Source organism: Chenopodium quinoa, unplaced genomic scaffold (assembly GCF_001683475.1).
Source record: "Chenopodium quinoa cultivar QQ74 unplaced genomic scaffold, ASM168347v1, whole genome shotgun sequence".
Taxonomy (NCBI): domain Eukaryota; kingdom Viridiplantae; phylum Streptophyta; class Magnoliopsida; order Caryophyllales; family Amaranthaceae; genus Chenopodium; species Chenopodium quinoa.
In genome coordinates, this window is record NW_018743593.1 from 2126434 (window position 1) to 2143778 (window position 17345).

Here is a 17345-nt window from a genome sequence, read left to right on the forward strand (position 1 = left end):
AAAAAATGACTAGGATGATTAATTGGCATTGGTAAAGATTTTGCTAGTTTTGTAAAGCTCAACTGCTCAAGTCAATGATAGCAGATAAGAAAAGAATCACAGAAGTGTAGAGGGAATTTTGGGAAAGTTTAATAGTGATTATGGAGGGTCTATTTATTTTAAACCTGAGAATGAAATTAAACTAATTTTCACAGTAATGGTTTACGGAGTATTTCTTCTCATATTTTTTATGAAAAAAAAAATGGGGGCTTATTAGTTTCCTTGGTTATTATGCAATTCGACAATTTCCTATGTTAGGCACCTACGATTGTAAGTGAATATGCACCACTAATTTTTTTTTTTTTTTTTTGTAAGAGATTAACATAAACGAAAGACAAAAAACTCAACAGCAGAAAATGTCAAATTAAAGGAGTTGTAGGCTTAACCAGCACAAAATCAAAAAACTTCATTTATGTCTTAGAGCATCGAACATACCACGAAAAGTTTTCTAGCTCAGGTTCTTTAGAGTTGCATAGAATTCTGAATTAAGAGAATAATGGTGGAGAGCGAAAAAGCAATGTAAAGGATGCTTAATAAAGGAGATGGGCATAGTTGTCTTTGCTGATCAAGGGATAATGAGAGCTATAATATAACTGACACAGTAATTTGTCATGGAAGGATTTTTTGGCAATGTTTAAAATGACGTTTCTTATGAACCACTAGGTTGGATTAAACTTGATTACAACATATCACTACGTTTTAAGGTAATGGATTAATGGTAGATTTGATCCCTTTTTTTCCTTGATGACTTCAAGAGATAATATTTTAGAAATAAAAAGTACAAATGTTAATCATTATTAATGTTACTGATTGTTAACGATTACTAAGTGTACATTGATGATTATATTTTATATGTAGCTAGTAGGTTTACATATAACAAAAACCTTAATACGATTATACATAATTTGTGGTTGGTGCACCCGGGTGCACCATGCGCATGGTGCACCCGAAAGATCATTTAGTATATATAAAAGAATATGGGTAACAAATGAACATGTTTTTATTTTCTTGCAACTGCAAATTCATCACTCTCTTCTCCTGCAATTTCTCACTCCTCTTTCCCTTCCTATCACTCTCTTTCTTGCTGCCAATTTTCTCTCTCCTTTACACCATTGTTTTCATCTAAGAATTTCAATGAAGGTCTCAAATTGATCTCACTTTGCTGTCAATCTCGTAATACTGGTACTTCTTCTACCGTTTGGGTTAAAATCATTTCCAAAGTACTCATTTTCTCTCTCTAGAACTTTTCTCTCTATTTTTTTCTATTTTTCAAAAAAAATTCAAAATAGAAAAATTGTTCATCTTCAAAGTGAAACCCAAGAAAAAAAATTGAACTTATTTCTACAATTCAACCTTCAAACTTGAACAAATGGTGGATTCAAGTAAAATGTAAGTATAAATTTTGTACATGCAAATTGTTTTTCGTCAATAATTTTAAAGTCAAAGTGTTTATTTTTGTGAATTTGGTGGTTTTTAAAAAATAAAAATAAAAATAATTAAAGCTATGAAGTAAAAGTTGTTCAAAAAAGAACAATAGGAGGAGAAGAGAAGAATAGTAACGAATTGAAGCCAACTGGAAGATAACCAAGCAAGGTTAATTTTTCAAACACTAGCTTGTTCTTTTTCAAACACTAACATGTTCTTTTTATTTCATGTTCTTTAAAATATGTTTAATGTTCTTTTCGGAGGCCATGTTTTTTTGTTAAACACAAACATGTTCTTTTGTTGAACACTATATATTATGCATGTTCTTTTTCAAATACTAGCATGTTCTTTTTCAATCACTCGTATGTTTTTTTTGTCTCATGTTCTTTAAAATAAGCCTAATTTTCTTTCTGGGTGCACCCGGGTGCACTATACTATTTTCACTCACCGTATAGCCAACCAGCTCGAGTTACTTTCAATAGTATCTTTAATTCTTTTACCTTTGATGTCTTTTAGTTTTTCTTTGTCTTCTTTTCTTTCTGCTATTGTCAAATAAATAAATAAATAAATTAAATTAAATAAAAAGTAGTAATTATTTCACTATCTCCTTAAATAATTTGTCGATTTGTAATTGTAATTTGTTTGATTTTGTTGATCATGATGATTTTTTTTTATTTTTATGAATTTGTGATAAATATCAATTGAATTGCTTAATTTGTGATGAATATCAACTGATTATAGTCATTATCTCTCTCCTCTTTTTTTTTTTTTTTTTTTGGCCTGGTAGTCTTTTGATTCCTAATTGTGTTATAGATAGGTAATTATTTTCTCAGCCAAGATTAGATTTAAGGTGTATATATTTAATTATTTAGAGTTAGAAAATAATTACAATTGAAGTGTGTATAATTTCTAATAAAAATATGAACATGTAGTACTTTAAAATAAACATATAGTGCATAAAAAACAAGGTTGCGTTCTATTCACCTGATTTTTACGTATCTTTACTTATTTGATCTTATTGCCTCAAAAAAAATTTATTTGAACTTATCTGAACTTATTAGCCCTTATTAGAACTTATTTTAGTTATGAATTGAACTTCGATAGCCCTAATTAACCCTTATCACAATTTATCTAAACTTATTTGAACTTATATTTCCTGAACTTATCTTATCTGAATTTATCTAAACTTATCTGAACTTAGCTTATTTCTCCTTAAATAAGTGAAGATAAGGTGAACAGAACAAGACCTGAACATTTTTGAGGGATTTGTTTTATCTTTATTTTTTCAGTAATAATTATATACAATGAATTTGAACCTATATGAATAGATGAAAATCATGTTTATTTTTAATATACTTAATGTTCAAATTTTTTATTTTTTTTCCGTGTTCATTTTTTAATACTAAATGTTCGAGGGTTTTTTATAAACGTGTTTATATATTTTATTAAAATGTTCATTTATTAGGTATGGTCTAGCTATTACTCCCTCTGTTTTTAAATATTTGCTCCATTTCTCCATGCGCGTGGTTTTAGAAGAAATTGGAGAAAGTAATAAAATATGGAGATAGTGGGGTAGGTAAAAGAATAAAAAAAATGTAAAAAACAAATGTAGTGGAGAGAATCGGAAGAGAGAGAGAATATGAAATTCATAACATATGGTTTATGGTAGGTAAGAGAAACTAATTAAATATTGTTAAAGTTTTTCAAATAAGGAAATGAAGCAAGTATTTAAAAATGGCCGGAAAAAGAAAGTTGAGCAAGTATAAAATAACGGAGGAAGTATATGATAGATTAAATGCTCATTTTTAATATACCAAATGTTCATATATTTTATTGACATGTTCACTTTTTGTTATTAAAGGTTCATTTTTTTTACGTATCATTTTTTATTACTGAATTTTTGATTTTTTTACATGTTCATAATTTTTTATTTTTTTCAGTGTTCATAATTTAATTTTAACTAAATGCTCATTTTAACTATACTAAATGGTCATTTTTTTTAACGTATTCACTTTTTAGTATTAAATGTTCATTAATTTATGTGTTCGTATTTTTTTACAAAATGTTTACTTAGAGTGTGGTGGTGCAGCTAAGACTTATCAATATATATTATTAAAACTCATGGCAAAACATGCAATTTTGTCATGTGTCACTACTTTTGCCATTTGGCATATAATGTGGCGCCATCAATATATATTATTAAAACCCTTGGCAAAACATGCAATTCTGCCATGTGTCACTACTTTGCCATTTGGCATATAATGTGGCGCCATGTCATATCAGTCCATTAATGATCATTATTATATCAAAAAAAAATTGATACCATTAGTACTTGAACCCATGACCTTATGTTTATTATGATTCAAGTTTTATCACCATTCTATATACATGTTTTGTGTCAATAATGTTATATTAAAAGAGTTAATTATGCTCATAAATTTCAAAATTAATAATCAATATATATTATTAAAACCCATGGCAAAACATGCAATTTTTCCATGTGTCACTACTTTGCCATTTGGCATATAATGTGTCGTCATGTCATATCAGTCCATTAATGATCATTATTATATCCAAAAAAAAAAAAGGTTTTAATTGATACTTTAACCCATGACCTTATGTTTATTATGATTCAAGTTTTACCACCATTCTATAGACATGTTTTGTGTCAATAATGTTATATTAAAAGAGTTAATTATGCTCATAAATTTCAAAATTTATAATAACAATTGTGATCTCATCTCTTTCATTTGCTCATTCATACTACTCTATAGTTATTTGATATATGTAACCCGAAAATATGTTGCACTTTTTATGCGAATTTTTTTCCAACATATATGTCAATTTTAAAGAGTTTCTTATAACAATTCAAGATCAAAATAAACTAATGATATTTAGGATATGCAATATTAGATGATTAATTTTAATGTTCAATTATGTTTGGAATACAAGTAATATTATAAAAAAATCAATATCTATATATATACTAAAATAACAACTGCTGATGTCATCACTGCCTACGTGTCACTTTCTTATTTTATTTTTTCCTTCCAAAATGCATGGATGATGTCATATTTTTCCTTTACAAGCTACCCTATTTAACATTGCTTTGAAAATTAAATTCCATTTGAATTTTTAAAATTTTGGTTTTCTATAGATACATGTGTAGAGACGCACGAAATTTCGTGCGTGTGAATCTATAGAGTAAAATCTTGTTTTTTTCAAATGGAAGTTTTTTTTTCTTTCTTTATTTCACATGTTAGGTTTTTTAGATGGTAGCTTTTATTAAAGGATGGTATTATGTTTTAGATGGTAGTTTTTTAAAAAAAAAAAGTAAAACAAAAATGAGAGGGGTATTTTGGGAAAGTGAAATTTATCACCCAAAACCCCCTTTCACTTATATATAGGATTATGTTATTTAGTTATTTATGATTTGTTAACAATAGGTAATAATATAATTTAAAATTTTCCTAATTAAATATGAAAATTATGCATTCTTGGGAATTGTATATTCATATTTAATCAAAAATTAATTAGGAAAACGGAGGAAGTAGTTTTTTTCTTTCTTATTATAAAATCGTGCATCGCACGGGATTGATGCACGAGATTAACCTAGTATATTATTAAAACCCATGGCAAAACATGCAATTCTGTCATGTGTCACTACTTTTGCCATTTGGCATATGATGTGGCGCCATGTCATACCAGTCCATTAATGATAATTATTATATCCAAAAAAAATATTGATACCATTGATATTTGAACCCATGACCTTATGTTTATTATGATTCAAGTTTTACCACCATTCTATAGACACGTTTTGTGTCAATAACGTTATATTAAAAGAGTTAATTGTGGTCATAAATTTCAAAATTAATAATATATATAGATTTTATACACGTTATTTAACAACAATTTATAATAACAAATGTGATCTCATCTCTTTCATTTGCTCATTCATACAACTCTATAGTTATTTGAAATATGTAACCAGAAAATATGTTGCACTTTTTATGCTAATTTTTTTTCCCACGTATATGTCAATTTTAAAGAGTTTCTTATAACAATTCAAGAAAAAAATAAACTAATGATATCTAGGATACGCAATATTAGATGATGAATTTTAATGTTCAATTATGTTTGGAATACAAGCAATATTATAAAATATCAATATCTATACTAATATATTAAAAGGTGTTTATAAAAACGTCACTGTGCCACGTAGACTCCTCCACATTACCGCCATGTCACTTCACAAACATTTCATGATGCCATGTCACTTCACAACACCTTCGTTATGCCATGTCACCTACCCAACATCTCATCATGAGACATCATATAAAAAATTTGAAGATAAGGAGATTTGAACCGCGAACCACTTATAACAAAATTGGCTTTTCAACCATCTAAGCCAAATATCAAGCATGTTACATATATGAAAAAGAAATATTTTAATTATTAAAAAAATACACACACATTCATTCAAATAAAAAAAATAATAATAAAAAAAAGACAGGTAGGCATAAAGACAATGTTTGTATTAATGATTTAAGGCGGTAACTAAATTTCCTTGACAACTTGACTCTTTATTCCCTATTACCAAAAAAAAAATTCGCCTACACAAAGACTATTGCCAAACTAAAATACAAAATCCATAAAAAAAATAAATAAAATAAAAATAAAAATAAAATTACTCCTATTGTATAATTACAAAAGTAGCAACCCGAGGCAACGCTCGGGCTACTCACTAGTATATTATTAAAACCCATGGCAAAACATGCAATTCTGTCATGTGTCACTACTTTTGTCATTTGGCATATAATGTGTCGTCATGTCATACCAGTCCATTAATAATCATTATTATATCCCAAAAAAAAAATTTGATATCATTGATATTTGAACCTATGACCTTATGTTTATTATGATTCAAGTTTTACCGCCATTCTATAGACACGTTTTGTGTCAATAATGTTATATTAAAAGAGTTAATTATGCTCATAAATTTCTAAATTAATAATATATATAGATTTTATACACGTTATTTAACAACAATTTATAATAACAAATGTGATCTCATCTCTTTCATTTGCTCATTCATATAACTCTATAGTTATTTGAAATATGTAACCCGAAAATATGTTGCACTTTTTATGCTAATTTTTTTCCCACATATATGTCAATTTTAAAGAGTTTCTTATAACAATTCAAGAACAAAATAAACTAATGATATCTAGGATACGCAATATTAGATGATGAATTTTAATGTTCAATTATGTTTGGAATACAAGTAATATTATAAAAATAATTAATCAATTTCAAAAATAAAATATAACTAATCTATTTTAATATTTCACTTAATTATTATTAAAATTTAATTTAAATAATTCATAATGATCTAGGGCATCGCCCGGGTTAAAAATAGTTGGATAATAAAATATGATGATCATCCTTCTAATGGGCTTTGAATGGCTATTTTTTTTTTATTATTATTTTTTATTATTTATTATTATTATTATTATTATTATTTTACAAGACAAAAAGGATTCATTGATAAAATATAGCCAAACGACTCTTACATATAATTTCTAAGAAATCAATAATTTAAAGACAAGTAAATACATTACATATTCGATCAACAACCGTCTTAATAATTTCCTCGAAAAAAAAACAATCGTCTTAATAAAATACTTTATCCAGAGCAATACAATATGTAAATTAGCTCTAATTCCGATTGAAATCCAACTAAAGTGTACTCGTTTGAGTGAAAATATGTGATCCTCTAGATTCTTATGGAGATTATGAAACCCTAATTCTTCAATCCTCGCCATACAAAGATAAATTGAAAATAATCATAAGAGAAAAAAAAATTATCTCAAGGATGAGGTCTATTATTATTGAAAGCAAATAAAAAAAATTTGGGGCTTATCATCGGTAAGAATACCATTAGAAGGCCTCACAAAGATTCACAAATGAGACCAAGAGGAAAAGAGATGGAATTGGTGGAGAGAAAAGGAAGAAGAAAAGAAAAACCTTTATAAAAAATTAAAAATAAAAAGGAAAAAATCTAGCAATGAGGCTAAGAACACCATCTCAAAAGAGTAACCCTAAAGGAAACCAAGAGGCAAGAGAAACCCTCCCAAGGAGAAAACCTAGAAGGAACAAACTGCTATGCTCTAATTAGGTTAATTAGGGGTTAGTAAAAATGGAGTTGACATTTGTTAATCATAAGAGTATGTATGCATGCATCGCTATTAAACATAAGTGGTAGAAAGTGAATTTGAAAAAGTTCAAGAATCAAGAGTGCAATTATATTAGGGAAATTTTTAATGATAGCCTCTCTTTTTTTTTTTTTTTTCTTTTTTTTTAGCCTTATACTTTTTAAAAGTTTTCAACCACAACCTTAATGACAATTTTTTTTAAAACTACTTCTGTTTCTTTTTAGTTGACACGTATTCCTTTTTAGGAATTTTTTTTAGTTGACATGTTTCCTTTTAGGGTAAATTTTTTACCTTACATTTACAAGCTACCCCACTTACTTTTTCATTCTCTCTCACTCTCTCTCCTCTACTTAATATATGTGCCTAAATCAAAGGCGTCAACTAAATATAAACGGAGGAAATAGTTATTACCTACAACCCCCTCCATTTTCGCACACTTGTTACTTGTATACGTTTCCTCAACAACTCACAAAAGAGGAGCAAGAAGGCGGACGCTTTACTGCCTATTGGCTTTTCCTGCCCTCCTGTAGGTTGATGTACGAAAATTTTCCTCCGTTTATTACAACGGATGAGTACAAGTTGCAGCCAGGAAATGGAAAGCAACAGCAAGCAACTCCATGTCATGCCATTGGTGATATAACTTCTACACGAATTGAGTTTTGCGTTTAAAAGAAACATGACACCTGCATTTCTTCTATCTAATATGAAGTATGCAACAAGAGTGTACAAAAGAATTCGAAGATTTTCCTGTATATATGACAAAATGAAATGAGGTAGCACAGAGTATACAACCATTCTCTTTCTCCTGTACAATTTCAATCTCAGATGGCAGATGATATCATATTCAATAAGCAGAAAACCATCAGATCATCAACCATTTCGGAGCTATCTTGAACTACGCTATTTGGGCAATCTCAAGTAACATTTTGTGAAGCGACTGGGGTTTAGAGAAGAACGGGCAATGATCACTACCTTTTATCTTGTAGACTCCCTCAGGTGGATTTTCTCTGACTAGTTTTTCTTGGACATCAGGTGAAAGTGCACGATCCTCCAGTGTTTGAATGAAAAAACGTCTCACCATACCATACTTCTCAGGCGATAATGAGAGCTTCTCCATAATGGGTCCCAAAGGGATAGGTCTCATGGAGACCATGGCTAAAGCAAAATCCTGAAATAATAATCTCTCCTTTAGAATTTAATAAGTACAAGCAGCATCAGCATCTCAAATGTGCAAACTGAGAGGGAGAGAGAACTCATGCAAATTGAATTCCGCTAATACTCCTACGGATTCTATTATAATTATGAAGTATTATACTATCTTTAAGTAAAAACAATCAAGCAAGTGCAATTTCTGATAGGCTTGAGCTCTCAACATGCTAGCAGATGCCGCAGATCACAATCAATCAGACATGAAAGATTTGGAGGTAGAAATATTAGTTTGGGAGATGGGTCAGTCACTTCAGGGCTATTTGAGATGGATCATAATAGGGTTTGTTGTCAATCCGTTTAGTCACATTGACTTAGTTTGGGGCACAATCTGGTATTTAATCTCTGCCGCATCACCACATTAATGATCTTTAGCTAACCGCAAGCAAGATATTAGGCCACAACAGCTACATTTCATATATTGCCTGCATCCTCGACCATTACCGCGATTGCGACCAGATCCGAGATTACAATTCATAGTTATATACTTAAATAGATCATGTAATCTTGGGTAAACTTCGGTTTTGAAACGAGTAATCAGATTGGATGAATTGGATCCAGGCATAGACCACAGGACAAACTCATCATGTACAAAAGTTTGCAGAAGTCACTAATGTAATTAATATATTCACCAGGTAAATTGTTATAGTTGGCGTGTGTGACTTAAAATAGCTGAACTTACCTTAAGAGGGCTCTGGTTGAAATATAAAGCCTTCAAGTGCTGCCTCTCCAACATGAATGACGTGGGAGGATTATCAGTACCATTTCCATGAATCAAAAACTTTGAGTCCTTCATAAAATCTTCAGAAGGACCAAGCTGCAGAAACAAATTTATCAATTCATGCAAATTGGATAAATACTGCTCACTTTTCTTAAAATAAAAAAAAAAATAAAAAATGCAAATTGAAAGATATATCACATACCAAAACAACGTTAATAGGTGGAATTACATCTGAGTACATTAAACTATTAAAAATGCTTTTGCACTGACATACCAGAAAATAAGCAGTCTTAACCTATCTTGGATCTAACAGAGGATATGTGAAGCCCAGTATAGACATTTTTAGCCAAATGGAAACTTTTAACCTCTTTTACAATGGAATTTTATCATAGAGAAGAGTAGAATCCAGCATAGACGAAGATGGAAGCACATAGTGAAGACATTCTCTTCCTAAACTATGGAAAATAATCATTCAAGACATGCACTCATGCAAAAGGAAAATCCTTCATCTAACGACATCCCCAAATCTTTTTACATGCTTAATACGAGAGCTGCAATCTGTATATACTTACATGCAGTTTAGCATATTAGATGCTTATTTTAGTTTAAAGTAAATTAGAGAATAAAAACTATCATTCTCAACAGGTGTATTATGCTGAGATGTTCTAGATACCTCTTCAGAAAAAACATCAAAGGGCTTTTGTCCACTAGATACCATTGTGGCACAGACAAAAATGGCCTTGGAAATTTTCTGCGGGAATTGCTCCATAGCATACGAAACAGATGCGCCCCCACATCCATGACCAACCAATATAACCTACAAGTGAAGCCCACATGTTAGGCCCATACATTTGTCACATAATATAACGAACATAGGTAAAAGTACTTTTTATCAAAGGCATCTCACCTTTTCATCATCTGGCAGGTTCTCTATATATGTAATCAGTGGCTTAGAATATTCTACCAGAGTAGCAATTGAATTTGTATCCTTTGTATCTATACCTGATCCACTGAGATCTAAAGCAACAGGAAGCAATCCAGATTCTTCCAACAAAGCAATAGTTTTGTACCAACACCATGCACCAAAACCCTCACCATGTACTAAAACAAATCTTGTTCCTTTCAGGTTTTCTAAAAAGTCAGGTGCCTGAGGAAGATAAGAACTGTAAGAAAGCTACATTCTGCATAATGTTTAGGACCGAAAAATAAAATAAAAAAAGATTGCCAAAAATAACTTAGATCAAGGTTCAAATAACTGTGATTTCTTATCTATATTTTTTTAATGCAACGAAAGAAATAAATCTGGAACTGTTTTCATTAAAATTGTTTATTACAGAAATTATAGGAAAGGGAGCATTGATAACCCGAAAGAAAGGGGCATATGGGTGTAGATAACAGAACCACATGCTTTAGACTCAGCTTTGTCAGACATCAGAAAAAATATATTCAGACTCAGCTGTGATAACGTCATTACTTTGCATTCGATCACCCTCCGCGGGAAGGGGAAACTATTTATTTTTACGATAAAATTATATAAGACACCACAAAGTTGGTTGACATCCTTACACAGATTACACTTAAGGGTCACAAGTTCAGTTGTAATGTGAACATTCACATGGGCTTCTGCTAAATTTCAACTTAGCTTTGAACAGATTAAAAAGATAAATATTGAGATATAGGGAAGAAGATGAAGTTTGATTGATATATTACTACAAAACACCAATAATAGAGGTTATTTTCATAGTCATAAGTATTCGAGAGACTTGTAAGCTACCAAAGGGTCACAAAAACAAACACAAAACTCTCAATAATCTTCCACATAATTCTCTCTTTAATATGCTCTACATGTAGAGTTTTCCCTTGTGCAAACTACCTATCTTATTCATCAAGCTAATAGAAAACTAATTTTAATTCTAGTAATTCTACTACCAAAAGTGCCCTTCTCACATCAATGATGCCTTTACATCATCACAAAATGGTCACCCTTATAAACAAACATACACTGCCCTTTTAATTTACCTCTTAAACCTCCATAGGTAAACTATCATTATTAAATTTTAGAAAAAAAAAAAAAAAAATCTAGCTAACAAGATGATGCAAATGACGTGATATCTTTTCAGCTCTGAGAGCTACGACTTCTCTATCCCAAACTGGTACACGAGTAACATTGGTAAGAGGTTTAAAACTTTAAATCACCAAAGAAACATGAAACACCGATGAAGGCAACAAAAGGGAGTTCAATTTGCTAAAAGCTTACTCAATAACCACCTTCAAAAAAAAAAAAAAAAAAGGGAATTTACAATAAACTGAGTGATGCTAGTGCACTTACTCCTTTACATATACTGTAGTATTTTATTGAGTATTATATACGTAGTATTAAGGAAAAGGAAACCATATGAAATCGAATTCTCTTTGAAGTACAATGATAAACTCTCCAACTTTTTTACATCATGATAGGGTAATAATTAACAACTTTACACCATCAACTTTTTATACTGCAGAAAAGGGGCAAAATAAATAAATTTATTCATAAAGTAAAAGTTACATAATTCTGTACCAGCTTTTACAAGATCCAGATTTAGGTTCCAAAAAAAATACCATTGAATCTTCTTCTTTCCACTTCACTTTTCAAACACCATAATAATCAAACTTTCTATTCATACCATCATTATACAAATAAAAAACGACTAAATCAAATATAATTTTCTCATGTATGTTGACTATATAATCAATTATATATAAATTCTACTTTTCGTGGGTCGGCTACATGAACTAAGATTTTATCTCATATCGACTGAGACCGTATATATATAAAACAAACCGAAAACTAAACAATACATAAAATCAAATCAAATCAAATAAAAATAGGTAAGGAAAAACAAAGAACCTGTTTGGAGTTCGAAAAGGGGTCAGAGAGAGTGCGGCGGCGAGAAGTAGCGCCGCCAACTCGGCGAGAAGACATAGAACCAGGATCAAATCTCTGAGACAACTGATGTTGATGAAGCGCCATTGATAAAGCTCTTCTATGTAAAGCAACTTCTTCATCTTCAAGCAACTTTCTCTGAGACTTACTACCCATTCTCCTACTTTTTGATCCATTAATTTTGGTATCTTTCTTAGACATACAAATAAATCGATTACCCATTTCTCAAAATTTGATTTTGAGCAAAACCCAGTTGTTAGTTTTGGGATTAATTCGGTAAAATCAGTAGAAAAATCGGCAGAAAATTGGGGGTAAAGCTAAAGCAGCGTGTTTGACTTGGGGTTGAGTTGGCATTCTATAGAATTATATTATTTAATTTGATTTTAATTGGATTAAATAAATTATATTGAATTGAAATGAAATGAAATTCTGGGTTGATTGATTAATTGTTTGTGTGAATAATAGAGAGTAGGTGAAGATGAGCAGATAGTTTTAAATGATGAGAGAGAAGAAAGACTAGATGGGAGAAGGTGAGCTACGATTACGAATGAATGATAACTGATTTTATGGGATGTAATTTTAAATGCGTAGAATTTTGTTTTGGCTTTTTCTCATTTCTCAACTGCTTTTTCACTTTTTGTGCTGACTTATTTCACCGCGCCAGTAAAGAAAGGGAAATGTGGGAACTAACCCTGTAAAGGTAATTACTTGGCGTAACTGTGAGCTACTACTTGTTCCGGGAAAAAGCGTAGTCATGATAGAGGTGTTAATTCAGGTATTAAGGTTGGATTTGGTAAAATTGGATTAAGCTGAACTGATTTGAACTGAACTGAACTAAACTGAACTTATTAGAGCTGAACTGATTTGAACTGAACTGATTTGAACTTATTAGAGCTGAACTTATTTAAACTGAACTGATTTGAAATGAACTGAACTGAACTTATTAGAGCTGAACTGAATTGAACTAAACTGAAATGAATATTTATAAGAGAAGGAAATTAGGAGTTGAACTGAACTGAACAGAACTGGACTATTGGAGCTGAACCGAGCTGAACTAAACTGAACTGAGCTAAACTGAACTGAACTTATTAGAGCTGAACTGAACTGAACTTATTAGAGCTGAACTAAACTGAACTTATTAGAGCTGAACTGAAAATAGTCGTATCAGAACATGACCTAAGTGTATTTTAAAGTTGACTCATGCTAAATTATTGTATTCATATAAATCAAAATTTAAATCGAATTCGACTTAGATCGAATTGGATTGGTCAGGTCAAATTTTTAACAATTCTTGATATGGTCGACTATTTATAAGGAATGATAACTCAGGGGTCTGTTCATATTTACTAAACTGAGCTGAACTGAACTGAACTGATTGGAGCTGAACTGAACTGAACTGAACTGATTGGAGCTGAACTGAACTGAACTGAAAAATTAAAATGCATAAAAATATATAAAAATGTTTATGAAAATTAATGATAATATATATAGTGGATTGTGAAAAATATAAAAGTGTTTTAAAAATAACTCTGTATTTTAAATTATTAAATTTTTGTGTATTATATTTTAAATATATATATATAAATAAAAAGTATTCTTCAATATTTTACTGTAGTCAATCGTTGCTTGTTGTACTCTACATAATTTTGTTCGTTTACATAAACTAGGGATTCCATTCACGCACCAAGTTGAAGTCATGGGACCAATAGAAGATCATACTATGTACGATAATAACAGAAAAGCAGCTATGGATATTGTACGAAACCAAATAACTGATCAGATATGGGAGTCAATTAAGAGGAATGCCGAGGTAATGGAGCAACTTAATGAAGAAGAAAAAGAAGACGAAGAACTAACCGATTATGAAAGCTAGTAACTGTTGTGTAGTACTCTCATTTTGTCAATGAGTTCAACTATAAAAAAACATGTGACCATTTTGAACGACGAATATAATTTAAAATAATAATAATAATAATAAAATTATTATTATTATTATTATTATTATTATTATTTTATTATTTTATTATTATTATTATTATTGTTATTATTATTGTTGTTGTTGTTGTTGTTGTTATTATTATTATTATTATTATTATTATTATTATTATTATTGTCGTTGTTGTAATATGCTAAAACATCTAAAACAAAAAAATTAACAACTGAGCTGAACTGAACTGAACTAAACTGAACTGATTAGAGCTGAACTGAACTGAACTGAACTGAGTTGAACTGAACTGAACTGAGCTGAACTAATTAGAGCTGAGCTGAACTGAACTGAACTGAAAATAAGTAAATATGAACAGGCCCTCAATGTTAGTAGGTTTTTGGTGTTTAGAACATGTTATATCCCCTCTGTCCCTATTTCTTGCCTCAAATGACTTTTCACGATTTTCAAGACGCGTCTTATAACATTTATAACTTATTATTATACGCGTAAAAATTATAAAAATTTGATATTAATAACATATACAATGAGACGAATCCAACAATGTTTTGGGTAAAAATACCCTATCCATGTGGACCAATCAGAGAGGGTCACGTGTCAAGCTTGGACAGGTCCACTTGGGCCAATTATTAGCTGACACGTGTCAGCCTCATATACCCTCCAGTATTGCGGCCTTCTAGGCCCAATTCCCTAGAACGCCGCAAAACGGCGCGGCCCACCAAATCTAGGTCAAATGACCTAAGAGAGGGCACCTTTCCCAATGACCCTATAAATAGGGAGATATCCCCCATTTTTGGGAGAGAATCAATCATTTATCACACCTACCCTACATTCTCTTACATCAGAGAAAACACCTGATAGAGGTGTTAATTCGAGTATTAAGGTTGGAATTTGTAAAATCGGGTTGAGTGTATTTTAAAGTTGACTCATGCTTAATTATTGTATTTATATAAGTCGAAATTTAATTTGGATCCGAGTTAGATCATATCAGATTGATCGGGTCAACTTTTAACACTTCTTGACTCTCTCTACCCCTATTTCTTACCTTATTTGACTTTTCACGGTTTCTAAAATGCGTCTTATAATATTTATAACTTATTATTATGCGCGTAAAAACTATAAAAACTTCGTATTAATAAAATATACAATGAGATAAATTTAACAAGACCTCACTTGACTATATAATCTCTTATAGATTAATGGATATTTTTAATCAAATTTTGACCCAATTTTCTACAATAGGGTAAAAAACAGTACAAAGAGATTATAAGCCTTTGTTTCTAGTATTTGAAAAATGTGGAGCTCATATGAATTAGTTTGTGTTCCATGTAATTTTCGAGATATTGTTCCATTTTTTCTTTAAAGTTTGCTACTTTGAAATTTTTTCATTTTTTGTGTAGGTAATATCCCCTATAAAGTCTCTTTAATCTTCCTCCACCCGTAGGTAGGAAGACAAAGTTACCAACTCACTCAATAATAAAGTAAGGGTCGATTCACATTAGTTAATTTCAGTTCAATTCAGTTCAGCTCAGCTCCAATTAATTATGTTTAGTTTAGTTCAGCTCTAATCAGTTCAGTTCAACTCCTAATTTCCTTCTCTCATAAAATATTCATTTCAGCTCAGCTCAGTTCAGTTCAGTTCAATTCAGCTCCAATCAGTTCTGTTCAGCTCAGTAAATGTGAACAGACCCTAAGTGACACAAAATAAATAAATAAAAAAATCTTAATAAACTAAGGTAACTCAGTCGTTGAATGAGACATCCACTAGTATTACTTTGATAAAGTAGAAGTTAACAACTTAGGCCCCTATTCACTTTGCCTTAAAAAAAAATTAACTAAAAATAAGTTCAATTTAGTAAAAATAGCTTCACTTCTATAAAAATAAGTTCAGTATAGTAAAATTCAGTTATTTTAAAGAAGAATTATAATAGAATATCATTAAAAATAATTTCAGTTTAGCTAAAATAATTTCAGTACAGTAAAATTAATTTATGTTCAGTAAAAATAATTTAAGTTCAGCAAATATAATTTTGTTTCAGTAAAAATAATTTCAGTTCAACAAAAATAGCCCTGTTCACTTCACCTAAAAAAATAATTAAGTTAAAATAATTTCAATTCAGTAAAATTAAGTTCAGTTCAGTAAAAATAATTTCAATTCAGTAAAAATAAGTTCAGTTCAGTAAAATTCGGTTTTCATAAATAAGAATTTTAAAAGTAAATCAGTAAAAATAATTTCAATTCAGCAAAAATAATTTCAGTTCAGTAAAATTAATTAAAATCAGTAAAAATAATTTAAGTTCAGCAAATATAATTTGTTTCAGTAAAAATAATTTTAGTTCAACAAAAATAAGGTAAAGTGAACGCAGCGTTAGAAGAAATATACGAGAATAAATAATGTATACTGCATTTATTAAACATTTTTACGAAGTCCTAAATACACAACAATGGCCAACTATTCAAGTCCCATTGCAACTTATTTTCCCAAAAAAAAAAAAAAAAAAAAAAACTTTTTTCACAACTATTAACGTACGTAATTCCTTGTGCATTTCAACATAACTAATGCCTTGACATTTTTTTTTTCAAAAATGACTTGTCATTTCGTTTTTGGTAAATACAGCATGAATTTATAATTTGCTCTCTAAAGGGTGGGGTAAAATAGTTGTTTTTTTTTTTTTGGTTAAAAAAATAAATAAATAAGTCTTAAGTATTAAAAGCTCATTTTCGCAAAACATTGATGATTTTAAAATATGTGCGAATATTTCTTTTCTAATGGTAATTTGAATAAAAGGCCAAATTCTATACTCCTTATTGCACATGACCTCTAAAAAGGTTGACTTATGACAGCCCTAGTGGTTGTGGTACAAAGGC

General features: G+C 30.1%; 1 protein-coding gene across 1 annotated transcript; it reads right to left on the bottom strand.

Moving 5' to 3' along the window:
- Nucleotides 1-8275: 8275 nt before the first annotated feature.
- On the bottom strand, nt 8276-13101 carry LOC110682779 (putative methylesterase 14, chloroplastic). Its single transcript, XM_021859115.1, has 5 exons — nt 12497-13101; nt 10517-10756; nt 10283-10426; nt 9571-9705; nt 8276-8850 (listed from the first exon to the last, which is right to left on the bottom strand). Exons 1-5 carry the CDS (start codon nt 12752-12754, stop codon nt 8578-8580), a joined length of 1050 nt encoding a protein of 349 aa, XP_021714807.1. The 5' UTR covers nt 12755-13101; the 3' UTR covers nt 8276-8577.
- Between the last annotated feature and the right edge of the window lie 4244 nt (nt 13102-17345).

Excerpts from the sequence above, each read along its gene's own strand:
- LOC110682779 (XM_021859115.1), bottom strand. The coding sequence starts at position 12,754 with ATGGGTAATCGATTTATTTGTATGTCTAAGAAAGATACCAAAATTAAT. Across the intron at positions 10,427-10,516 it reads ACCTGCCAGATGATGAAAAG|GTTATATTGGTTGGTCATGG; the intron begins GTGAGATGCCTT and ends CTTCACTTGTAG. Across the intron at positions 9,706-10,282 it reads TTGATGTTTTTTCTGAAGAG|CTTGGTCCTTCTGAAGATTT; the intron begins GTATCTAGAACA and ends TTGTTTCTGCAG.